The 27,665-nt window shown below is 45.3% G+C and overlaps 1 protein-coding gene across 2 annotated transcripts in view; it reads left to right on the forward strand.

Moving 5' to 3' along the window:
• Positions 1-27,665, forward strand: part of TBC1D8B (TBC1 domain family member 8B) — a 1,314,750-nt gene that overhangs the window by 906,876 nt on the left and 380,209 nt on the right. For both annotated transcript variants that reach the window (XM_069612733.1, XM_069612732.1), the window contains exon 11: positions 23,678-23,795. In XM_069612733.1, coding sequence (XP_069468834.1) covers positions 23,678-23,795 — 118 coding nt within the window. The remainder of the gene's footprint in view (positions 1-23,677; positions 23,796-27,665) is intronic.

Consider the following 27,665-nt stretch of genomic DNA (forward strand, 5'->3'; position numbering starts at 1 on the left):
GAAATATAGTGGTATTTATTTAAATTAAAAGTAATAGAAATTAGCATGAAAATGTCAAAAACCACTTTATCCGTGGCACAACACAATCAACTTCTCTCAGCATAAATAACTCACAAAGTGAGTTAAAAAGAACACAATCACAATTCTTAACTTTCTGCAAATTTCACTTAACAAAATAATTACTATGATCAATAACAAAGGCAATTATAAAATGTTGTGCGATTTTGATTTTCCTGCAGGCTTAAAAGGCTAGCAGTAGGATTTCAAGATTGGTAATGATGATTTCGCCAACACTTTTGGTTTAAAATAAACATAGGGTGATTTATCAGTTTGTTTTTCAGACCCCCCTTGCTTTGGTCTATGTTGGGAAGTCGGACAGAAAAATTGGAATGCTTTTGTGAATTTTGGATTTCAGACCTCCCTCACTGAAAGGCCTGTGTTTGGGAAGCCGGATAAAAAGGTTGGATTAATTTAAAAACAAAGACACCCCTCTTCCTGAAAGAAGTCGGGGTCAGCTGGACAACAAGGATTACCTAATTCAATTATTGGCTATAGTTTTCAGCGCACAATGGGAAGTGCGCTTTTTTAATTTTGAATTTTAACAAAATCCACTCGTAGCGTTCTGCGAAATGCGGAATTAATTACATTAATATTTTTGGTTACATAGACTAAGGATCTACACCGTTTTGCTCCCCAACCACTATAAAGGGAAAGGATTCAAGGCAAGCAGACTCCCCCACATTTTGGTTTTCCCAGGGCTCAGCTCTACTTACATAGCAAGCCTCTGTTTAAGGTTCAGAAAAGCCAGCTGCATCTCAGGACACTCTGGAAACATAGGGCAGGGGTCTGGTCATTCTATTCTCAAAGATATCCTCCCGCTCTCCACCATAGGACCCAGTCAGCTTTGAGGCCTTCCTAAAAATAGGCAGCTCCACCCAGATGTACTCTCAGCAATCTCCTCTGGTGTCCCCTTAGAGCAGTCAGATGGTAAGTTTCAGCAGCCTTCCTGATTGTCTGTCTCTTCTCTCAGTCCTCCTATCTCTCTCCTTTTTTCTGTCTGTTCCTCTCTGTGGGTCCCCTGTCATAGTTCAGTCCCCCTTGTATAGCAGCGATGACACCACCAATATTACAATCTTGGGGAAGCACCCTGCAATAATCCCTGCCACTAGGATTGGACAGCTACCGTTCTCTCTCCTCCCTCACCCAGCCTTCAAGTTAGGATTGGTTTAGGGGTCTGGAGCAACATATGGCAATTTCCATTTGTCATCGCCCTTTGTTATCGCTAAACTAGTTATGTATCACAACCTCATAATTTTACTAGTAACTGCCATACTAAACATATTTTCAGTTTCAGCTAATCATGGGGAATTAGATAAGCCGACAACCAAATTTGTATCATGTAGCACGGCCATGTGGCATCTTCCTGCCATTTCCATAAAAAGAACAACAGTTATGAATATGTAAGTTATTAAGCACATCCCTAATTTCATTTTCCAACCGCTCACCAACTCTCACCTTTGGAACATGTTCAGATCAGCCAGCAACACATCTTAGATAGCCATTGCAGTTCCATAAGTCGCACATGGATGAATTTTATATCTCCAAAATCGCCTGGAAATTACATATAAAATGGTACATAGATGAAATCCATCCGCCTTTATGATGGTTGAGAAAAAGGCCTAAATGTTAGTCCTTTTAAATTAATTGTGAATCTTCATGTGGGACAAATGGCCCTGACTCCTTCCTTACGGCCATTTGTTTTCACTGGGTCAACCTGTGCCCACAGTTTTCTTTCTTTTTTAATCAATCTCCTTTGTGTTGGAAACATGCTCTTTGAAGTGGGTGCCCCCATTTTCACACATTAGTCGTGCTCCAGCCAAGGGTGACTTTTTCTTGAAGTCAATCCTTTCAGAGCCAGCAGGTCTGGAGAACACTGAATTTCGACACCGTTAGCAGGAAATGTTATTGCGGTTGGTCATTAGATGGGGGTTGTGACATCCAGGCTGAGAGTGGGAATTTTCCTTGTGAAGTTTTGCCCACAGCCAGCAAAAGGGTCTGCATTGGGCTGACATTTTCCATGAACACAAAGTGGCTCTTCAAATGTCACTGCAGTTTTGGTAGGTGAAACATAATATACGTTGCTTTTGGTCAACCAGCACATCATGTTTTGTTTTTCTGAAATATTTCTGTGAGCAGTGATATTTCTTTCACTTTTACTTTTTAAAACCGTTTTTATTTGCACACACGGCCAGGCCATTTTTTATTTCAATTTTTTTAAATCCTGTTTTCCATGTGACTGGTATCGTGGATTCCTCCTTCCTTTTGTAAATTGAAATGCTGCTTATCAATTGGTAATGACAGGTAAGCCCCTTTCCACATGGCTCTTTAATTTTACTTGAAAAACAGCAACAAAGTCCAGGCCGTTCTTGTTTGAGTTTATAAAATGCCTGCCTTTAAATGCACCCCACAGTATCGTTTCAACGTCTTCAACATTGGTCAGTTGCAGACGTATGGTACCCTTCCCCACTGTATAACCCAAATATTTGGTTTCCACTGCCCCAATCACAGTATTCCTGGGATTGATGTGCAAGCTTGCAGTGTCCAGTGCACACACCACGCTTTCCACATGCGAAACATGCGACTCCCAGGAGCTTCTAAAAACAACAATGTCGTTGAGATACGCTGCAGCATATGTTTCAAGGGGCTTCAGAACAACATCCATCAAACGTTGAAAGGTCTCTGGTGCCCCTTGAAGGCTAAACTGCAACATTGGTAGAGTGCCTGAGGGCTAGCGAAAGGGGTCTTCTATTTTGTCTTGTTGGTTTAGCAGGATCTGCCAATACCACTTTGTGAGGTCGATTGTACTGCGCCAAATCCAGGCTTCCCAATAATTTGTCAACTCTCGGCATGGGCTAGGCTTCATAGTTGGAGATAGAGTTCAACATCGGGAAATCCATGCAGAATCTTGTCAAGCTGTCTGGTTTTGGCACTAGAACTATAGGGGAGCACCAAGGGCTTACTGACGGTTTGATGATACCCATTGCTTCGATCTTGTCCTTCACCAACTGTCTCGTTTCTGGAAAACTATGTGGTCTTATCTGGACGATCTGGCCAGGTATTGTATTGATACAGTGTTCCACGAGGTCTGTTCTTCTGGGTCGGGTTGAGAAGGTTCCCACATACTTCCTTAGCCTACGTCTCACTTCCTTGTTCTCTCCTGATAAAGTGGTTCCCCACTGTACATCCATTAGACTAGCTTTGGGTGCGCCAGCAAATTGTTCTTCATTGTTCTGTTGGTGTGGAGTCATAAAGGCCATATACTTGGGTTTAAACCATTCCTTCAATAAATTTACATGGTACACTTTTTCTGGTTGTTTTCAGTCTGGTTGGCTGATTCGGTAATGGACCGGCCCCACCATGACTTTAATCGCATAAGGGCCCCTCCATTGAGCTAACAGCTTGTTGCTACCGATGGGTAGTAAGACCGGCACCTTGTCACCTGTTTGAAACTTTGTTAAGCAGCTTTTCTTGTTGTACGCGGCTTCTTGGGTGACCTGTGCTCTTCCGAGATACTCCCTGGCCATTTCTCGTAAGGTGTCTAGGTGGGTCTGTTGGGTCCCGGCATTCTCGGTAAGGGCTATCTCCTCGCTTTGCTCCCATTCTTCCTTCCCAACATCCAATATAGTGTGGGGCTGTCTCCCAGACAATAGCTCGAACGGGGGAAAAACCTGTGGCGGACTGGGGGGTAGCCCGGAGCACCATAAGGACTAACGGTACGGCTTGATCCCAGTTTTTTCCTTCCGGTCCTACTACACTACGCTAGTTACTCTTAATGGTCTTATTGTACCGTTCTACCAGTCTGTCAGTCTGGGGATGGTAAACTGACATTTTTAAGTGTGATCTGAAGGCGTTGACAGACTTGTTTCATGACTGTGGACATGAAATGTGTTCCCTGGTCTGTTAGGATTTCTTTGGGTAGCCAATCCCGGGGAAAAAAAAGGATCGATTATCTTTGAGCAGGAAGGCCTTGGGGTACCTGGTAGCGTAGTCCACAATGATTAGTAATTACTGGTGTCCCCTACCGGCAGGTTCCAAGGGTCCCACAATACCCACTCCTATCCTCGAGAAGGGGAACGTTATCAGTGGCATCTGTTGGAGGGGTGCCTGTGATGTTAAGGCTCCACTGGTCAGTTGACAAATTGAGCACTCCTTACAGAAACAGGCTACCTCTTCATTGATCCCAGACAAATAGAAGCGTTTCAACAAGTTCTGTTGGGTCTTTAGAGAGGCCATATGTCCCCCAAATGGGTGGTTATGGGCCCGCTGAATTACTACCTTGCGATGTGACCTAGGTAAAACCAACTGTTCCATCATCTCCTTGGTAGACCCTATAGAGTAGTCCCTGTCGGAATGAAAACCCTGGTCCCCTCATTGTGTTGGGGTTTCTCCTATGGGATGCCCTCTCCCGATTTATTCGGAGGGTAGGGTCTGTGTGGATCTCGGCCCTGATGGACTGTTCATGGTCCTCCATCTTCCATGTGATTGGTCGGGTGACATACATCGTGCAGACCCAACTCTGCCTATTATTCCTTATTTCCCACCTGGTTTTGTTGTGTTTAGTTATCTGTGATTCAATCTCTTTAGAGGCGTACAGTGCTTTATTCCACCATTCTTTTTCAGCGTCTTCCATTATTTCCCTGAAATGGGGCATGTCTGATCCGATCACCACTGGGGTAGGTAACAAGGGAAGAACATCGGTCCTTAGACTCGCTGCCTTGTTCCGTATGTGTACCCTTTTAGTGGGATATGTCTTTACGTCGACATGTATGCAACGTATAGGAACATTCTCAACGGGGGAGGAACTGTCACTCACTTGTGGGGTGATGGCAGTCTGCTGGCTGCTGCTGTCCAACAAAAGTCATAGGTCGGGTGACAGGACTCCTTGTGCATATATCCGATCTCCATTGATTCGCATGGGCATCTCTCCATATTGCCATTAAAGAAGTGTGCCAAGAATGGGACCCAAAAGGAACAATATACTGAAAAATGTGCTTTATTATTAAAGAAACCATGAAGTCTCTATTGAGTAAAATATGTACTATAGGTTAAACATAGCACATAACTATGTACACAGTGCTTGTAAAAAAAAAACAACACACTTTTGTCATCATTTAAATCCTAACCCACTTAGAACACTAAAATCTACGTCCCCCATCTGGTGCCACAGTATATGTAAGTTAATGGGTGGCAAGAAAAGAGGAGTCTAGACACAGTAAAGAAGAATAGTCGCATATAAATATTCATAGCCCCATGTGCCTATCCGGAAAATAGCCAGAGTAATTCCTATACCTGTAAGGCACAGTATTCTAAGTAATACAAATGCATACTTAACAGTAAAACGTTCTACTTGTCGGGATAACACATCAAGTACACATGGTTACTGCTCCGAAAATACATTTTTGGCAGCAATGGTTTGATCGAGTCACAGTGGTAGAAAGGAAGGCTAACATAATGTTATACATCAAAGAGAATAGCCTGTCAGAGGCTGACGTCCTGCACTGTTACTACCCCACTTCAGGAGGAAGAGTCCCCAGTCTACCTGAAATGTTTCAACACAATCATTAACCATCACCGACAACTTTTCATAAGTGAAAATATCCCACAGCTTGTACATCCACTCTTTTTTGGAGGGTAGGGCCTTGTCCTTCCATTTTTGGGTAACTGCCACTCTCCCCGCTCTCAGCATGGCTTCACTTAGTTTAGGAATTTGAGCTTCATTACTATCTTCACCTGAAATGCCCAGTAGTACCCCTAGGGGTTCCAAATCTGGGGCTATCCCCACCGTGTCTTTGATCCATTGAGAACCTTGGACCAGTAAACCTGTATTCTAGGGCATGCCCACCACATGTGGAACCACATACCTATTTGGCCACACTATCTGGGGCAAAGGGGTGAGGCTCCCGCAAACATTTTGGACACTCATGTGTGGTAGGTGCCACCCATGCAGAATTTTAAAGTTGTGTTCCATTGCTGAAGTGTATTAAACATGAGTTTGAATATCTTATTCCAAGTGCTATCAGAAATCTCCACACCTGTCTGTTCCACCCAGTGACCTGTGAAGTTGTGTCGCTCCTCTAAGTCCGACGTGACCATCACCTTGTATAGCTTGGAGAGCACTCCCTTTCTAGTGGCTGCTCTATTAATCACCTGTTTAAAAGGAGTCGGGACGCAAGATTTTGGAGCGCCATTTTGGGTCGGACAAAATGCCCTTTAACCGTAGGTATTGAAATAAACTCAGCTGGCCTGCAGCAAGAGTCCCCATCAGGAATTTGTATTCTATGAATTGACCGTCTGAAAACAGTTGCCCTGCCCTTTCCAGCCCTCTATCTGACCATGATTGAGAGTGTTGGAACCCCCTACTACCAATGTCTAGCGTTGCACCCCATAGTGAACTAAATGGGGAGGACCACTAAGTGAGAAGGCTGTTGAACTTTCCCTTCCTCCATAGCCGTCCAAAGAACAGCAAGAGTTTGGTGTTTAGCATTATCAGGGATGGCCTTACTGGGGGACCTTAACAAATCTCTGACTTTTCTTGGGTGGGTATATAAGTCTTTGATATATAAGGTAATGTTTATTCATAAAGTGCCTATACACAAGGCAAGTGTTTCAAAGCGCTAAAGGAGGGTGGGAACATAAGGAAAAAACAGTTGTTGAGAGCCCTTGAAATTCTGAGATGAATATGTACCTAGATTCTCCCTCAGGTGTTTCAACATGACCCTCAACTGAGCTGCCTTGTGATATAACTGGAAATCAGGGAGTCCGAAGCCCCTGAACTCTCTAGGTAGGGTTAGGGTGGATCTTATCTTTTAATTCTGTGTTTCATCGCTCTCCAGATAAACGTGTTTGTTATTGTTTATTATTGCATTCAAATCTGTGAAAAAAGGTGTCTGGGAGAGCCGTACGGAGAGATGTGAATAGGTAAAGTAACCGTGGCAGGATATTCATTTTTACTGACACCGTTCTTCCAAACCATGAGAGATATAAGGGGGAACAGCTCAAGAGATCCGCTCTAATTCTCTCTACCATGGGCTCGAAGTTCATCACCACCAGCTTCGAGAGATTTCTGGGTAGGGCAATTCCTAGGTATGTATTCCGTGGATGTGTTCTCCACTCTCATCCCATTAAAATGGCTTTTACCCCTGGAATCCAGGTCGTCGCCCTCAATCGGCATTGCATTTGATTTCGAGAAGTTTATTTTGAGCTCTGAAAAATGACCAAATGCCCCAATTTGCTTAATATGCTCTGGTAGGGATTTGTCTACATCTGTTAAATAATACAGTATGTCGTCTGCAAATAGGGAAAGTTTGAAGTTGATGACCCCACACTGGATTCCCCTTATCTCTGGGTCTTCCCTGGTTGCAATAGGCAGTGTCTCTATCATCATTGCGTTTGAGAGGGGAGATCGGGTACGCCTGCCTTGTTCCTCTAGATAGGTGGAACAGTGCCGAGACAATCCCATTTACTGCAACCCTTGCCATCGGACCGTTATAAAGGGCAGAGATCCACTGCCTGAAGTTATGTCCCACCTGCATCTTTTGTAACACCATACCCATATATGCCCACTCCACGTGGTCAAATGCTTTCTCTGAGTCTATGGAAACCAGATAGGCGTTCAAATCCCGGTGTTGTGCCTCATGCATTAGGTCAATCGTTTCTCATGTTGTCAGAACCTTGACGGCCCGTGATAAATCCCACCTGGTCGCCGTGAATTAGGGAGGCCATCAGAGGGTGGAGTCTATTGGCGAGCACTTTTGCCAAGATCATAAAATCAGTGTTTAACAGGGAAATGGGGTGGTATGATTGGCATTGGGTTGGATCCTTGCCTTCCTTAGGAATGACTATAATTGGGGCCGAGCGCATGGAGCTCAGGACCTACCCGGATTCCAGAACATTGATTTTTTTGGATAAAACATTTTATTGATTTGAGACAAACAAACAACATAAGCACACAGTCGATACAGGTCATTGATTGTTTCCCACCGTTATTACAGACAACATTTCAAAATTTAGTTCACTGCCCCTTCACAGGAGCTACATTCGATTTCCCCGCTTTATTGGTACCCTGGATGTCGAGGGGCGCCAAATTCTCTTTTCTTATTCGCTCATACAGAGTCACCTTTCAGTGGGTGTCTTACCATTTTTGCCATACCTTTTTGCTCCTTGGACGGACATCCTCTGGCCGTGTATACCCTGTGCTCCATTGCAACACAGATGTCTACATCTGTCGTCCATTGTCCATAACTCTGAGTCACCTCCGACCCCCATTTCTGAGCAATGTTTCTTTTGATAAGTGCGGTAGTGGTGAACACAAACAGTTTTTCACATTTTGACAGGTCGACATCATCGTCTATTCCCAACAGTAGCAGCTTAGGATCTCTCGGGATCTCTTTACCTAGGACTCCAGATAGCTTGTTGCAACATGCGTCCCAGAACTGCTGAATGTGTGTGCATGTCCAGAGTATGTGAAAGAAGGTACCTTCCTCTGTCTTGCATTGCAGGCAGGTTGGGTCATTTATCCTTCCCCATTTGTAGAGAGCCACTCTAGGATAGTATACGCTATGTAGTATCTTTAACTGTATCAGCCTGAGCCTTGACGATATGGCTACCTCCCTAGGAAACATCAGAGATATGACCCATTCTTCCGGCAGTATTGTACCTACATCAGTCTCCCATTTGGTCTGTAGAGCTCGCAATTCTGTCGTGCCAAAGGAGGTTAAAGCACTATACAGGACTGACGTCACTTTCTGAGTGATTCGCTCCGGGAAGAGGTTCCTTTCTATTGGGGTGAATTCCGGCAGAGCGGTCATATCAGGGAGATTGCCTTGTAGTGCGTGTTGCAACTGAGTGTAATGATATTGTTCAGTTTGGGAAAGTGTGAGGTTGAGCGCCAGCTCCGAGAATGGAATTACGATGCCCTCTCTCACAACATATCCTATTGTTAGTGTTCCATGTTGGGACCAGAGGGTCCATTTGGGGAGATTCTATACACCCGGGAGATTTCTGTTGTACCACAGTGGTTGGGCTAGCGACAGCTTGTTGCCCCATCCCACAAATTTGTGTGCGTCCGTCCAGATTTGGGTTAGGTGTGTCCGCATATTGGAGATGTTTGGACGGGCCCTTTTCCTATAAAGATATTGCATGACAGGGTTTTCAGGAGTGTCAATTTCTAATGCGCGGTTATGCGGCGCGAAGTTGTCCCCGTCATTTACGATTGTCAGTTGGCTGGCCCAATAGTATGTCTGTATCCGGGGAAGCCCTATTCCGCCCTCCCAAATTGGAGCGTGGCAAGCGCTATGCGGGGAGGGCCGGGGGGGGCCATCATTCCACAGCAACTTTCGAATTGATTGATCTATTTTCCCGAATACGTTTGGGGGGGACGTGAAGTGGGGCATTTTGTAATATGTATAGGAGTCGGGGCAGGGACATCATTTTAAAGAGCGCTGCACTGCCTAGTAGCGTCAGGGGAAGGGATGCCCAGTGTTGGGAATCTTCCGCGAGTCTCGTCATCACTGGGTGTAAGTTCCTGGGGACATAGTCATTGAGATTATTTGTGACGAATATACCCAGGTACTTGAATTGCTCCCTTTCAACCTGATAGGGGCATTGTGGGGGTATTGCTTGTTCTACCTGCCCCAGCGGGAACAGGATGGACTTAGCCCAGTTGACCTGTAGGCCGCTGAAGGCGCCGTATTTTTGTAGCAATCCGGTCACTATGGGACAGGATCTTACTGGATCGTACAGATATACAAGCAGGTCACCAGCATATAGGGACACCCTTTCTTCCCAGCTTTCTGACCAGCGGAAGCCCTTCCATGTCTCATTGCCTCTCAATAGTATCGCGAGTGGCTCGATTGCTATCGCGAATATCATGGCTGACAGAGGGTATACTTGCCTGGTTCCCTTTCCTATTTCAAACGGGTTTGATGTATAGCCGTTCACCTTTGTGACTGCTGTTGGTGCTTTATACAGTAGTTTGACCCAGCTCATGAATTGGGGCCCAAATCCCATTCTTTGCATTATCTCCCAGATCGCTTCCCAGTGTACCAAATCGAACGCCTTTTCAAAATCTACCGCCAACAGGGCTAGTGGGCCCTGAATGGTGGGCGCGTTTTCTATCGCCGTATGTAATCGATCTATGTTCATGCGCGTGGATCTTTGTGGCATAAATCCACATTGATCCGGGTGAATCAAGGAGGATATAATTGGCTGGAGTCGATTAGCTAGTGTTTTCGCTAGGATTTTGGTTTTGGTGTTGATGAGAGAAATCGGTCTGTAAGAACTGCATCTATCCGGGGTTTTGTCTGCTTTGGGTATTACCACTATAGTGGCTTGTCTCGGGTCTCGTGGGAGGAATCCCTCGCTGTGGGAAGTTTCATACATTTTTAATAGATGTGGTGTAATTATGTTTGCACCCATTTTTTTCCACAGCTCTACCGGAAAGCCGTTGGGCCCCGGGGTTTTCCCGGGTTGGAGGTCCGCTATGGCTGCAGACAATTCGTCCTCCGTGATATTCGTGTCTAGGAGGGCAGTTTGTTCGGGTGTTAGAGAGGGAAGGGTAACTTCCGCTAGGATTGTGGTATCAATGGGGGAGGTCGGTGCTTTGTAGAGCTCCCTATAGTAGGAGGCAAACCCCTCCACGATGTCCCGGTCCGCTGTTAAGAGTGTGTCCCCCTGTGCCCTAATCGCCCTGACATGTCTGAGCCCTTCATCTCGCTTCTCCAGCCATGCCAGCAATTTGCCCGCTTTATCCCCAGTTTCGTACACTCTAGCCCGCATTGCTGTGTGCGCCTGTTTGGTGTTGTCGAGGGCGATGTTCTGTAGTTGTTTCTGTGCTAGTTGCAATGCCCGGAGAGATTCCGGTTGGCCTTGGGATATATGGGTTGCCTCTGCCCTCTGCCCTCTGCACTCACAATTCCGCTTCCTGGATTGATTTAGCTTGTTTTTTCTTATGGGCCGCAATCCAGGAGATAAGTTCCACCCCTTAATACCGGTTTATATGCTTCCCATACTGTTGTTGGGCTGCCTACAGAGTGTTCGTTCACTTCAAAGTACAATTCTGTAGTTTTTTGTACATGCTCCAACAGTTCTGGGAAACCCAGGTAGTAACTGTTCAGCCGCCAGGTAGGTAGGTAGGTGGGGGGGGGGGGGGGGAGGGGTCGGTCTATCGGTGTTGATTTCTATCATGAGTGGGGAGTGGTCTGATATGCCCCTGGGTAGGAATTGCGCTGCACTTACTAGGTGTATTTCAGATGTTGGCAGAAAAAAGTAGTCAAGCCTTGATAATGAGGCATGTGCCCCAGATAGGAATGAGTATTCCCTCGTGTCAGGGTGTAGGTGCCTCCACACATCTTTCAGTCCCATGGCATCCGTAAATGTGGCTAATTTAGTGCGCGTGGAGGGGTTTCTCGCACGGACATGTGTGCGATCAAGCTCCAGGTTCATTACCTCATTGAAGTCTCCCCCCACTATCACCAAGCTCGAGGGATCTGCAGTGATTACGGGTGTTAAGTCGTCAATTAGGGAGGTAAATAAGGTCGGTGGGGCATAAATGGCTAACATGGATATGGTGCGTCCCCAGAGAGTCCGGGTAATATGTACATATCTGCCTCCCGTGTCCTGTGCAACGGTTAACAGTTTGAAGGGCAATCGCCTGTGTATTAGGATCAGGACTCCCCGGGCCCCCATGGAAAAGCCTGAGTGCAATGCTATGCAGTAATTTGATCGCTTGAAAAGGTTGCAGTTCGTGCCCGCTAAATGGGTTTCCGTTAGGAAGGCTGCGTCTGGCGCATGTCGATTTAGTTGTTGTAAAACAAGGCGCCCCTGAATGCTACTGCCCAGCCCGTTGACATTCCAAGTCATAATCTTAATGGACTTATTCCTGTTGTTGGATTCCATCATATCAGATAGGCATTGGGCGTGGCGGGTTGTGCTGTGTGTGTCGTGTGGTAGTGAACTTTATCTCTCCGGTGGGAGCCAGACCCCGACCTATAGTGTGCTGTAACTTCTGTGCCCGAGTGGAGCCACAGGCCATTTTAAAACCAGGAACTAAACAAATAACTTCTAATGCAATTTCAAACTCCCCTACCCCTCCCCATACTCCGCCCCAACATGAAGTATCTGTCACCCGAACATCAGTCCGAGCTCGCCAATGGTTTGCTCGGACAACAGTTAACAACCCCTACAAATTCTACAACTGTTCCCACGTAACTAGGGGGGTGCGTGTGTCCGAAACGGCCGCTATATGATTCCTCATCCGTGTCAAATACCTTGTTGCATTGTTTCCATCGGATGCCGATCCTCCGTCGTGGGTCCAGCCATTTTGGGTGATCGCTGGTACCTTGTCTCCCACCTCAGCCCTCCCCCACAAGTGGTGGCATAATGTCATCACGGTTCGGTGGCTGGTCTGGGGGGGGGTCTCTGGCCGGAGGATTTCCAGGATGCGTGGGTCTGCTTCTCCGATTCGGTCTCCAGTCTATGTGTAGTTCTGCCCACCTCCATGACTCTTTAGGGTCAGTGAAGTGGACCGTTGTCCCTTTATGGAAAATTTTCAGTTGGGCCGGAAAGATTAGGCCATATTTGACATTTAGAGAGCGCAGCTGTCTTTTGATTTGCTCAAATGATTGCCTCGCCTTTTGCACCTCTTGTATAGTCCGGAAATGAGGCAATTCTGGAGCCATTATGGGTGATCGAGCCCCTCGTGTGTGCCATTTGCAACAATGCGTCCCGATCTCTGTAATTCAGGAACCGTGCCACCACTGTGCGTGGTGGGGATCCAGGTGGGGGACGCCCCGTGGGCACTCGGTGAGCTCGTTCTATCAAGAAGAATTTAGAGAAGCTCTTTTTGTCAAGCAGGTCGATGAGCCATTGTTCCAGGAACAGTTCCATGCAGTCACCTTCGGCCTTCTCAGGCAAGCCTAGGATGCGTGCATTGTTCCGTCTCGACCTGCCCTCTCCTTCGTCTACTCTCGCTTCCAGTACCTTCAGGCGGGCCGTGGTTCTGTGGAGCTGCTGCTCCAGGCTCCTTAGTCCATCCTCCGTCCCAGATATACGCTGCTCGGCCTCATCGGTGCGGGACGTCAATTTTTGGAGATCATTGCGTAACAGCGGGCAACCCCCCGTCGTAGCCCCGCTCAGTGCCTCACCGTCTGTTACTGTCCACCCGCACCCCCTCCGTGTTGGGGGACGGCCCAGGTCCGCTCTCCGCACCTCTCTCCTTTAGCCGGCGTCCGTTCACAATCTCGTATCTTTGCTGCGTAGGCAGGTTTACATCGGCACGGAGCCCGGCGCCATCTTGGAATCGCTCCCTCGGGACACTTCGGGGAGATCTGTCCTCCAGGCACCTCGCAGTCGCACTTTTCTCTACAATTTTCTCACGAAAATTCGCAGCAGCGGTTCCCCTCGCCGAGGGTGTGATTAATAGTTGTCGTTCGACACGGATGGCAGGCGATTTAAGCAGGATGTGTGTAGCGGGGCCGTGAGCTCTAAGGCTCACGTCCGCATCGTTCGGTAGCTGGCCACGCCCCCATTCCAGAACATTGTTAAACATTTTGGTCATAAAGGGAGCTAAAGTGGACTGGAATTTTTTGTAGAATCGAACCATGAACCCATCATCACCTGGCACCGTACCTCCCTTCATACTACCAATCGTGGTGATTATCTCTTCTTCTGTAATGGGGGCCTCCAGAAGCTCTGTGTTTTCAGGGGAGAGTCACGGGATCGGGAGTGAGTTCAGGAACTCCTCAATATTTGAGCTCTTACCTACCCATTCGGTTTCATAGAGGGTTTCGTAATAGGCGAGGAACTCCTCAGCTATTCGAGCATCTTTGCGGCAACTCTTCTAGAGTTTCTTTGTTCCCTCAATCTCCAGGCTAGAATTCTATCAGCTCTCTCCCCCTTCTCCATATACTTTTGTTTTAGAAAAGATAACTTGCGCTACGTTTGGTGGACTAGGAGGACTTTTAGTTCTGCTTTAGATTTCCAGAGTTTCTCTAGTTTCCCCGGAAACATCTGGGTCTTAAATCCCCCCCCCCGGTTGGAGGTTTTCTATTTTATCCCTGAGTTTTGCTTCCTTGGCCGCTCTCTCTCTTTTCCTTGTGGTACACATTCCTATCAGAATTCCTCGGATCGTTGGCCTGAAGGCTTCCCAAATTGTCGGGATCCCCAGTTCGCCATTGTCATTCAGTGAAAAGAATTCTCTGATTGCCCCCAGTAGCTTTAAGGTAAGGTCCTTATCTTTTGATAACAGGTCATTGCAGGTCCAACTACCCTTGTTCTTTTCCATTAACCAGTCTCCCAATTTAACTAAGACCAGGCCATGATCTGACCACGGCACAGTTGCCGTAGAGGACTCTGACACTTTGTTTTTTAAGTGACTTTCAATGAGGATGTAGTCAATTTTTGAACATGCATCATGAAATCTCGAGTAATAGGTAAACTTGGGGACACAGCCCTGAACCCTTGCGAAGGAGTCCTCCACCCCCAGTTTGCTGAAAACGGCGTTCCCTCTTACATGCCTTATGGTGGGTCATTCTTTTCCTATCACGGACCACAGCTAATACCATGTTAGTGTCCCCCTATAAATAAGGGCCCCACTACAAATGTTTGAATCACCCTCTTCATCCCATCCCACAATTGTTCCTGGCCTTATTAGGGCAATACACTGACACCAATGTCTTCATAATCCCCTTAATGGTCCCTTTTACCATTACAAATCGTCCCCCAGGGTCCACCCTCTCAGCCTCTAACACAAAGTTCAGTCTACTGGCCACTATGATTACTACACCTTGTTTTTTTGAGGTGGTAGAAGCGTAGTATACTTAGTCGATCGACCTTGCCTTCAGAGTTGGTTGCCTCCCTCTCTGCCAATGTGTTTCCTGTAAAAACATAATGCCTAACTTCAAGCAGTTAAACTCCCGGATCTTAAACAATCTCTTATCTTGGGAGTTTAACCCTCTTACATTCAACGAACTCATTGCCAATGAATTATCCATACTTGACATTTCGTCTTGTAAAGTTCTCAATGAGTCTCCCTCGATTTTCCCTGGATCAAGTATCAACCTCGAGCCTTCAACCTATCACTCGTGTACCTGTAATTCACTTCTTTCTGGACTCCTGGCGATATTAGGAACATCGCAGGGCCAAATCACCAAGAGCTATCTCACCCCTGGGCTATCATTTCAATGTAATGACTCCTCTGAGTCCCTCACCCCACAAGCCCCCCTTTTGTCCCATCGACCCGTCACCCCTGTTATTAGCACAGGGTTAAGCAGTGTCAAACTTTTACATCAGTTAGGTCGATTAGAAAAAGTCACAACAAAGTTGCATTGAAAGCCTTATTGAACCCTTTCGAGAGAGGCAAATAGTCGAGTCGGAGCTGCACCCGAAAGAGGGGGATCCAAGGGTGAGAAGCCAACACCCACCGACACGTGAATGCAACAAAGCAAAGTACAACAGGGAAAGCTTTTTGAATGCATGCCATGACAGAAAACATTCAGACAAAGAAAAGCTAATATTCGAGAGGGGTCTCAGCCCAGAAGAGGGGGCACCCAGGGGTTAAGAACTGTCACCCAAATAAAACCTGAGAAGAACTCTAGAACTTTTTGTTGATTCTTTTACTTTGAACCTGTCAAGCCCTCAAAAGCAAGAAAACATAGCTATCAGAGATCCAGGTATTATTAAGGAACTTTCTACGGATCTGCGCCCGGAAGAGGGGGATCCAAGGGTGAAGGGCATCACCCAACGTGCAAGCAGAAAAGATTCTTGGGGTTGGTCACCCCGAGTTACCTGGGGGTAACCAGACGTGGACTCCCTGCTCACTGTGCTCAGAGAGGCACAGCTTCACCTAACTGATGAGGCCCAACAAGGCTGAAACACGTGTATCGGGTTGCTGTTGGTACTCTTGTTCAGAGAGGAATTGCCATAGCATTTCAGTGCTGGACTGCCCATGTGGGCGGGACAAAGACTGATATGCAAATGGATATTTCCCATCTGTGAAAGATACAGTGAGCAAAAAGCGTGTGCTGCAAACTCTCATCTCAGAACAGGTTATCATGCCATGTTCTTTCTGGAGACGAGCGCCTGCTGCCATTTCAAAAAAGAACCTTAATTATTATTTTGATACATCAGGTCTATGGAGGCAAGAGACTTGTTTGTAAAAAAGAGACTTACACCAAAGGCTCTGATTGCTGAAAGCGGAACTGTTACCTCGTGATGGGAAAGCTTGAGCGTGTGCTGGGCTCCAAAGTCTTACTTTGTACCTACCGTGCTGAAAACGTGGGGAAGAGAGACCAGACTTGCATCCTGACTTATTATTTAAGAACACTTCCTTCTTTCTTATGAACTTTATCCCACACTTCTTTTTGTATTTAGCGTGAGGATTGGCAATATGTTTTTTTAGCATAGGCCCTTTTATTTGGCAAAGACACCACTGGGACAGCTTTATTATTGTTAATGGTCGAAGCTTGCTCCCATGTTGGATTTAAGTTTAGATTAGGCGTTTTTCCAACCTACCTATACTGTTTAATAAACACCCTTGAACTGTCATCACTTGTGTCTGCCTTGTTGCCACCATGAGTTCCTTACAAAGTCCAAACTAAGTTACAGCTGCCACCAGCCCACTCCCTAAATACAATGTAGGGTGATCGAATCGTCCTAGGGCAATCATAGGATGCTTAAAAAACACCCCTGTCATAATAGCCCCCTGGGCTAGCGTATGTCCATATTCTAAAAAAGGGATGCCTTTGCAGGGGAACCTCAGTAGATACGTCTTGTTGACCACAAACATAGTTCAGAGATGTGACAAAAGAAAGCGGGGAGGGGAGAAAGCCAAATGTTTAGGTGTCTCCTAAAAGGGACGGCATGACCCCTCTCCACGCTCCGCAAATGAAATTCTGCCTTACCACACTGCCATCATCCTGTAAGGAACACTTGTTTCAAAAGAGATTGAAGTACACTTTGGAAAAAACGAAATGGGGAGCAGTGTCCCCCGGGATTAGTTAATTTAAGGAAGGTAGTAGTGCTACATAGGCAGTTGGAAAGGGGGGACAGAACCACCATGTAATGGCTGTCTTAGGGACTGACCAGCAATGTTTACAAGAAAAGAGTTTGCAGTGGCATGTGGGGTGGGGAAATTAATCTCATTTGCCTAAATGGGTCAGGAAAAACCAAGAGAGTCATCAAATATGCTGTAGGTCTCAAAGAATGAGGCTAAAAAGCATCAAAAAGGAAATCTTTACCTACCAATAACATTAACTTAATCTGGGGAAAATACCTCTCTCATCAGAGAGCCATGAGAAAGCTAACCCTATGGTCAACAGAAAGGTACTGCAGTGGGAGCGAGAAGGTTGAAGATGACAGAGGTAGTGGCAGGTGACCCCAGGGCATCAATGATTAGATGAAATATAGCTTTCTTTCTTTAAATGGTTCCAGTTCTGAAGTTCTCGTGATCTGTTTCACCATTACCACCTATCCATTTCTGCTCAATTTTCAGTGCTCTTCATTTCCCATCTTTGAAAGTGTGGAACCTTGGCCTTTTATTTAACTGTAAGCACTCCATCCACAAAAAAAAGCAAAACAGAGATGATGGCTGGAATGTTTAGAGTTAATCTGAAACCTCTGCCATTTGATTTCGGCAACCCTCCAGACCATCGTTCTTCCCTGCCAAGCTATTACAGAAAGGGGAAAGGCCCTATACAGATCAGGCTTGGTCCAACTCCCAGACGGGCAGTTGAGCAGAACCTGCTAGGTCACATCCCTTTTACATAAGACCACAAGCAACCACAGACATGTTTCAGCCTTATTGGGCATCCTCAGTGAGGTGTAGCTTGGGTCTCCAGGCACAGGACCGACATCTGGGCATACCAGTCCCACTTGGGGTGACGAAGCAAAATAAACAGGTGATAGCTGGAAGGTTTAGAATGAATCTTAAACTCCTGGCAGTAACTTCGACCATGCCGCAAAGGTTGCTTCCAATGCCACCAATTTCAAAGCCCTGAAATATATTTCTCATATTGACCCTGTGTGGCAGTTTCTGTACTGGGTTGGTCTAAAACACGTACACACAGACTATCAGCTGCCAGTCTTTTTAAATTCCGAGAGGTCAATCTCACAGGTCATGGTATCCTCAACTTGTCTAAACCTCACCACATCAAACCCGATTTCAAGTCTTTACATTGGCTTCATATCAAACAAATGGGGGAGGGGTGTCCTGGCTGTGGGAGTCAGAGCTAATTGCGACTTATTCAATGCCAATCAAATCTGTAGTGTATTAGCTACCCTTCAGTGGTATTATTTATGCATATCCTATGGTAGGTGTACATAAAAAAGGAGAATAATAATACACATGCGCTAGCTTGTTTGTAAGAAGAGGTACAGCTTTAATTTAAGTTACTGTCCTCATTCACTTGACTATTTTATAAAGAGATAATGAGTTCAATATGCAAAGGTGCAATCAACCCGCACAAATAAAACACCAACATAAAAATTGTGCGGTGAGCATAAACCAAAACAAATTGATACATGAATATGCATGGTAACAGTAATATAGAGAGACACATATACAATTCTAATACATTTTGTTCTCCTCCTTATTTACCATGTTATTACATCAGGTTTTAGACATGTTATCCTAACCAAAGTAGAACTAACCAAACCTATTGTTCCTCTAAGACAGAGGTCCCCAACCTTTTGTTAGCAATGAGCAACATTTGAGCGTCAGGTGAAATGGTGAGCAACTTCAGCACTTTGATGCAATTTATCGGCATTCAGTGGTAAAATGATTGGAACAAATCATAACATCATTTGACCTTAAACTGGTATAGAAATATAATCTTTAATAAATTAAGTGGCAAACAGTGCATTTCTAGGCACTGGGCCAGCAAAATTATTCAAAAACATTGCAGGATGTATGAAAATATTTGAGTGCTTGGAGTTCTCTCCCAGGAAATGTTCAAGCGATTTAATGGTAAATGTTTTTTAAGCACGTTTTAACAGTAGCATTTACTCCAAAATATAAAGGCTTATTTTGGTGCTGCCCCATCTATCCCTCCAAAGGGATTGTCAGGATCTTTAGGGGCAAATTGGGCATTTTTAGGAGAACAGGATGAGTAAAACTGGACAGAATATGGTAGAATTTAAAGATAATTTCAACCAGGCTTTGTGTGAGGGGAGGGTTATCCACCTAAGAAATCTAGCGGAAAATAGTGCTTTTTAAAGCACTCAAGGTCTGTTGCATTGAAGACAAGTGATTAGGAATAAAAACAAAACAATTTCCGATGGATTTGGGTACTCTTTCCCCAAGCAATCCCTTGGGAAATATAGTTGTAAGTGGTGCATTCTTAAGCATGCTAGTGGGCCAGTAACATTGTACACAAACTGGAACTTTTGAAGACCACTTTACAGAAGGGGTGGCATTCTTCCTTCATATTGTACACATGATATGTTTATGGTTGTATACCTCAATTGTTAAGTGCACTCCCTTGACATGGGGTCAGCCTGCACTTCGCATGTTCATACCTGTGGCAGGGTCGACTTAGCCATTCATTGCTCGAGGTTGATTAATTCATTACATTACATTGGGTAATATCCGTTCTTAAAGAATTTAGAAGCAGGAAGAATCTAGCAAGAAACACTATACTAAAGTAAAAATAATTTCTATGTCACTAAGAAATTATTTTCAGTAACATAAGTGAATTGCAATTGGTAGCTACACTAATTAAGTGTGCACAATTTGGAGCTCATTCCCCTTAGAAATCCATTAGTCATATGCCAGATAAGCAAAGCATCATACAATGTGAATGTTCCCACCAGGCACTGCAATAAAAGTAGTATGTAACATTTGTGCCAATTATGAGGCATGGGCCCGCAAACACAAACTTCACATGTAAAGAAACTGGCATAAGCAAATTGTTTAAGAAGGAAAGTTTGAGCATGCATGCCACTTATTTGCCCAATATGTGGGCACCAGCTGTATAAAGGCACAGAAGCTGGCAATTGTCACCAGAACACAAACACAGGCATTTGGTTCAATTATTTTTCCCATTAATGCACTTCCGTACTAGAAAGAAGAATCAGAAGATGAAAATGTTTTCACAAAGATTATGCAATTATTGTGGAACATTTTGGACCAAAAAATTACATTTTGGCAACAAACGCAAATCATACATGTACAAAAGAATCTTATTGGAACTTAAACAGTTCGGCATTCAAGTCACTTATTTTCCTACTTCTTTTCGTACTATTCGACGACTAACCCCTTTGTGGTCTACCTGAGTGCAATGGGGGAATGCTCAGTTGGCGGCAACATTATCTTCGTAGATTGTATTCTTGATCCAGCCAGCGATGCACCTCATACTGTACCAGAGTTTCAAGTGGCATATACATTTTAGAGTGCTAAAACAGAAATTGTCTGAATAAGGGTGGATTCAGTGGGGAGTCCTTTTTACTTCTGATTACAGAGCAGTACCATGGGTATTCACATGGGTGGCCAGGCCAGCTTAGTTTCTGTGCTTCAGGGTCTCTTCAATCATTGGGACTGTCTCATCTGAAGCCCCAAGAGATTAATTTCTGTAACCGCACCCCCTTACTCCCTGCACCCACCTGGCCTGCCCCACCACTCAGACCACTCTACTGATGCCTCCACAGCTAAAGCGTCAATACCTAACAGTATATCATGCCTGTCAAATAGAGTAGGCTGATTGGCTAGCCTTCCTGCACAGTTCTGGCTCAGGGTACACTGCCATTGTTGTCTCATATCTGAATGTCCTTCTTCTTAGTCTTCACACAATGACCCAGAGCAACGGGCGAGCAACATTTTAGGGTCAGGAGAGCAACATGTTGCTCGCGAGCTACACGTTGGGGATCACTGCTCTAAGATGAAGACCTTGGATGGGTCTAACAAAACCAGGCTAAAGGGTGACCAAAAATAATGGATCCATAACTACATTTTTGTTAGTTCTACTAAACCATATTCAAAAACCATAATTTAAATATATAATGTTATAACTTCCACATTGTACCTAGCCCAGTTGTTCTGGGGAAAATGCTTTTTCACATTTTTGCTATGAATTGCTTCAGAACATTTAGACTATTTACACATAGCAGTTATGATTTTTGGGAAGAACAGATTTGTGTCCATTAGGTTGATGGCCAAGAAATATTGATGAATCTGTTTCCCTGACATTTTCGCCAAATGGCAAAGCCTCACATCTCACACTATGGCACCAATGTAGTTGGTGGCAACTTGGTGCTCATTTGTTGGCCTCAAAGTGCAGTGAGGCAATGACTAATGGCATCTTGTGGCTCAGTTGCAGAACACCTGATCGGAACTCAAACCTTCCCTCTCTCTTCAATAAATGGGCCTGGACCCAGTGTGGCAAAGCACTGTGTCTAAGCCAAGGGCCTCAGGCCACTCTACTCCCAACAGATATGAGCCCAGCACTGCTCCACTTGTGCCGATGCTACAGTCAAATATTGTTCATTTTGTTCCAATTCTTTGGGTGTCTTAGACACTCACTTAATTCCTAATATTATCCTTAAAAAGTTCACAACTGAGCCACTTAGGCCTTGTGCCTTTTCCCACTGAGGTTTCCTGCAAGACACTTGACAGAACTTAGACACTTAGCTGTGACAATACCATCTTAAGTCTACACATCTACTTCCCTGAACTTTTACAGTAATGTGATTTGAAATGTACCGATCTCCATTATTTTTACTTCACAGGCCAAAGGTTACCTCTGCCTCAGAGATAATTATACTATAGTGGTCAACGCAGTCAGTGAAATTATGGCCACAGTACTTTTGTGGTTCTCATGCTTTATATGATACAACTGCAGAATCTTCTGTGGTTGTTAATTTCTGCTGAAGCCTTGGCTCGATGCCACCTGATTTGCATGCATTCCATTATTAGCAACAACATTTGTGTGCACCCTCCTGATTGACCTTATCTCATGCAGATATTCTCACTTTCATAATAGATGTTGTAGGTCTACAAGATTCATGGGTCAATGGGAGCCGGGTTGTTCTTTTTCAGATCTGTAGATCTGCCAAAATAGCAGTGTATCAAACTAAATCATAAAGTGGCATAACCCTACCATTATGGAATCAGTCTTCCCATTAAACAATTAACAAAAATCCTGACAAACAATTGTATGTTTTATTGTTTTTCTGGGAAATCAATGACAAATGTTCAAATAAGCAAGCCAGCTTAAATCGTGTTCCAAAACTTTGGGGCCTGTCATGGAGGGTTTATTGGGATGCACAAATTACTGGACTCGAAGTATTGCTTACTCTTAAATGTCCCGGTGCAATACAAAAAAACACAAAACGTCAAGTCTTGTGTAGGTAGTAGCAGGCTTTTATACATTCTATACCCATGGCTATTTTGTAATAGGAGACCACACAGGTGTGGATCTGATTTGACTCCTTGTAATCTCTCAGGGATGCCCATTGATCACCTCCACCAGGTGCAGATACAACTGAAGCTTCTTAAGGTTTTGGAGTTTCAGACAGGAGTCCCCTCTATACTCACAAAGCTACTTATCCACCTTCATACCAACACTCCTGGTTATCTCTTCTACATTCATCACTGCTCTGACCTCCCTGCCTAATCCAGCCTCCTTGGTCCATACTACTCTTGTTGTTTTTGCCACTACCTCTTCAATTCTTTACCCCACCTCCTCCAGATTCTTACTGCCACCTCCTCTAACACTTCACCTCCCCCTGGCACCTTGGCTAACCTCGACTCCTCCACTGGAGTCCTTGTATTGCACTCTAAACGTCCCCATCTGTCAGCCACAGCTTAACCTGCTCCAACACCTGTACTGCCGGACCAGGCTGCTTGACTTATATAGGTAGATTCCCACTCCCCCTGGGAAAGGGTCTGCCCTGTTCCTAGGCTAGGGTGAGCCAGAGGATTAGTGCAGATCCCTATGGTCACATTGGGTCAAAGGGGTCATGGCAAGGTCGGTATCCAGCATGGCAGCCATCCTGCATTTCTTATTTGAGTATGAAGGACTAGGGAGAGCTTTCTGCGCCTGCAAAAATGCCAGCATGTTGCTGTGGATCTGGTAAATGTGTTTAGGGTGTTTCTAGCACTGTTCTCAGGTTCTCTCCACAGTATGTGCGTCTTCACTGACTTTGAGAACCTGTGTGGATTAATAGTCCGAAAAATATTCTTTGGTCACTTGCCTCTGCCAAGTGGGCCTGACCTAGCGAGAGTGACTGGCGGATCTTCCCCATTTAGCCTCTGGGTCACTCACCCATTGGCTCGTGGAAGCACACTGCCCTCTGAGCCGCTCTCTGCAAAGCCAGGCAGAGGATTTTGTCACAGACCCAGACAGAGCACTTGTGGCCTTTTCATTTGCTTTGGGTTCTAAAGGAGCAAAGTGGATTTGCTAAACCTTGCATTTTTTATTTGACAAAAAAATATAGACAAAACAGTACATCAAACAGCTTTAAAGTCAGTCAAGTACCTTGAGGGTTATTTTGGCCTCCATTGGTATTCCGTTAAGTTTTCTTAAAACAAGGATTATTCTGACACACATGCTATACCCATTTCAAAGGGCAACAACCGCCTTTAAAACCGCACTCGGTTAAATATGTTCTTTTTACTTTTGTACAGGCCATGAACATCTTGACGTCTGTGTTACTTCTGTATGCCAAAGAAGAGGAAGCATTTTGGCTACTCGTTGCAGTTTGTGAAAGAATGTTACCTGATTACTTCAATCGTAGAATCATTGGTAAATGCTCTTTCTTTTAAATTCACATTTAAATGCTTGTTTCTGATTAGAATGATCCCTGGATGAATTTTGCATTCACAAAGCATCATTTTCCATATTTCACATCTAAATGAATCACAAAAATATTTTATTCTGAGCCGCTTTGTGTGTACATTTAAATGAATAGTTGTAAGTCATGTTAGCAGGATCATCTTCTTAACTTTAATGATTGAACAGTTCAGTTACATTGATGTGATTTTCAGGAATCTGGTTTTATGTCGGTGCTAGTGGATCAACGCCAAAGTCCCACAGCGTTGACCGGGACTTCAGGATTCACTATCATGACAGTTGTGCTTACTCAGTGAAGGGCTAAGGATCCTGGCATCTCCTATGGTAGATCTTAGCCTCCAATCCTATAGTCCGTTGCTGAAGGGCCTTGGATAATACACCACACGTAGTATGAACACACACATGCTGAAATTGACCAGTAATCAGTTCATGTGCGTAATTCACTAAGTAGATGGATTTTGATGGCAGAGGAAGACTAAACGGTCTGTCTCCATTTTCCTGCCGGTGGGATTTAGTTTATCCATTAATACTATGTATTTTGTCACTATACCTTTTTTATTTAATTGTTCCTGCTTGGGCCTCCATTAAATGAGTAAAATAATATTCCATATTCAAGTATGATGAGCTGCGCCTGAGCTTGGCTAACCCTTTATCTAAAGTCTACTGTAGGTAAGACTATGCCAGGATGGTATGGTGTAATGGCCACTGCCCAGCCCTATCTGCCAGCATGGGGGCAACTCAGGAGGTTAGAACCCCCACCAGTTATTGTGTGATGTGGGCCACTAAGGGGGAACTATGGGAATGATCCCCTGGCCTCCCCCACAGTCCGAGATTCATGGTCAGGGGATTGTCACATTAACCCTGCAGCTTGTTTGACAGACCGCTGGCAGTGCACATAGCCCATGTGTATATGAACCTGCAGCTTCGTAATCATTTAGTTGTCTTCGAAATCCTTCCCCAGAAATGTTTCCCTTTCGGCTTCCCGGTCCTCCCTTTCACCCCGTTAACTCTCTCTTCTAGGGGGAACGTTTCCAGGGCCTGCAGTCACTTTGGAGCTTCTTTCCTGCTTGGATTTGCTTTCTCGGTTGTTTCCTCTCGTGGCAGCTCTTCGTCAGTTTCTCGCTTCCCTTTCGTCTTGGTCCGGCATCTCTCCTGGCAACCAGTGTATTTGCGGATACCTCCGTGGGTTGGTATTTGTTTATTTGTATTGCGCAACCTGCCCGAGGGCATCAGGGCGCATGTTTAGAAAGGTGGTTACAGAAGAGTGTTACAAAGATAGCTACAAATATTACATTACATTATATATACAAGATTTACAGCAAGAATAGTAACAGGTCATAGATAATGCATGGACTGGCAGAGAGGTCAAATATACAGTATGTACAGTGGGAGGCCTGATTGCAGGTGACCGCTGTGAGAATTACAAGGCGGAGGTCTCGGGACTAGCTGGTTTGGCTCCCAGCCCACCATGAACTACTCATGGTCACACCACCAATGGGTTCCGGGTTCTCAGACCCTTGGTTTGTTACTGATTGTGCGCTATTTTACCAGTACCTGATTATCTAGTTCAGAGTCATTTGAAAGTTTGCAGGCTCTGCGGCTCTCGTTGGCTCCCCCTCACGCCTGCATTGCGCTACCAAGGGGCCTCCTCTGCTACTGTATGATTCTAACAGTCGTAAATCTCACTGTGTCCCATTTCTTAAACGTCCTCGTCAGTGTGAAGTTGAGGTTTGTCCTTAAAGAGACAGCTTATTTTCTCAGCCCAGTCTTGGTTTGTATTGCTGTTAAGCATCTGTCAGTCTCATGTAGGCCATCACAGGAGCAGGGGTTAGGGAGTTCCTTACAGTAACGGGAGTCCTTGTCCCCTGAAGGGGACTCTCTCCCAGTGAGGTCCCACTTGCTCGGAACCCATGGGAGGGTCTTGCGGAGCATGCTAACCTCCTTAGCCTCAAAGTGGAGGCTCCCCCTAGGGCAGAAGGGATGAATTCCCTCGATTCCTCACAATCCCTAGTATGAATTTTCCTGAAATGTGCCTGGAGATGCAAATTGAGTGCGTAAAGAAGCGAGCAGGGTACTATATCACCGGAACTGAAAGGAACTCTGGGGAGCTTGATATTTCTAGTGTAAGGAAGGCATGGTATCAAACAATAAGACCGTCACAAGTGATCACAGTTCAAGGGTGTTTTTTGAACTTCAATTGGGTTTGAAAAACACCTATCTAATCCTAAATCTAAAGATGAGAGCAAGCTACGACCATAAAATAATAATGCAGTCCTAGTCGAGTCTGTCAAAATAAAAGGGCCTCTACTAATAAACCTATTGCCAATCCTTCTAAATACAAATAGCGTGGGAAACAATGTTATGCAAAAGAAAAGTGTTTCAAGAAATATGTCAGGATATTCAAGCCGTTGGCTTCCCTTACCCACGTTTTCAGCACGTGATAAGGCGGCACACTCGAGTTTAGCACTCTCTGGTTTCTCTAGCACAAGGATTCAGTTCAATAATTCAACATCAGGGCCTTCTGTGCCAAAGTCTCTTATTTCAGAGGGCCTGATATAACACAACAAAACATTAAAGTTCCTTTCTTCTCAGGATTTTCACTTATACAACTTTTCAGGTGATTTACTTACTGTCACCCCGGGTGCCTCTCCGCTGGGCTAAGACCCACTTTAACACAAAACCTTTAATTTGTCTCCCTCTGACGGGCTCCGACCAGATTCATGTACTTTTCCAAACTTTCTCTATTTCATCAAAATCGATTTGCTTGACCTGTCGCAGACCACTTCGATTTAAATGTATTCATTGTCTTTCAATTGATCTCCCTCTGCCGGGCTCATTGATTGATTGATTATTTTATTTCTATCACGCTCGTACACAAGTGTTTCAGAGCGCGACAAGGCAAGGGAGGGGAACAGGGGAGAACAAAACAGCGATCTTACTAGGCCCTGTGACATTGAGAACGCGCAAGTGCATGGGAGAGGGGGAGGGGAAAAGTGCATGGAAGGGGGGAGAGGTGGAAAGTGCGAAGCAGAGGAGAAACAGATAAATAACAATAAATAAATAATAAAGGCAACAAACAGTGGTAATGCAGCCAGCAGTTTTCAAGTGCTAGGTTTAAGGCAGCAGACAGGGTAGGTCCGATAAGTACAGGAAGAAAAGGGGGGGGGAGATACAGACCCCAGTGCAAGGGGTGGCCCGGAGGCAGTGCGGGAGGGTGACAGGATGAGCAGGTGCCTGGGCCCATAAAACAGAAGGTGGCCAGGTGCACGGTGCCAAGAGAGAACAGATCAGCAGGGGAGAGGGGGAGTGAAGGCAGAAGAAGAGAGGAAGGTCTTGAGGTGCTTCCGGAACCAGAGATGGTTCTCCAAGTTTTAGAGTGGCAGGGAGGCTGTTCCAGAGGGAGGCCCCAGCCAAAGACAGAGATCTACCCCCAGCTCGTTTCTTAGAAAGACGACTGACCCTGAGTGAGTTGGAGGTAGAAGAGCGAAGAGCTCGAGAGGGGAGGTATTTGCGGAGGGATAGCTGAAGGTATTTTGGACCCAGGCCCCAGAAAGCCTTGTGGACAATAGAGAGGGTTTTGAATTTAATCCTTGCATCCACTGGGAGCCAGTGAAGAGATTTCAGAGCTGGAGAGATACGATCCCAGGGCTTGAGGCCAAGGACAAGTCTCGCAGTCCTGTTCTGGATTAGTTGCAGAGGGCGGAGAGTAGAGGCAAGTAGATTTAGAAAGAGGCTGTTACAATAGTCCAAGCTAGAGAGAACCAGAGCTTGAGATACCATGACCGTCTGGGGGAAGGAGAGGAAAGGCAGAGTACCTCTGAG

Source organism: Ambystoma mexicanum, chromosome 5p (assembly GCF_040938575.1).
Source record: "Ambystoma mexicanum isolate Mex_15411 chromosome 5p, UKY_AmexF1_1, whole genome shotgun sequence".
NCBI lineage: Eukaryota > Metazoa > Chordata > Amphibia > Caudata > Ambystomatidae > Ambystoma > Ambystoma mexicanum.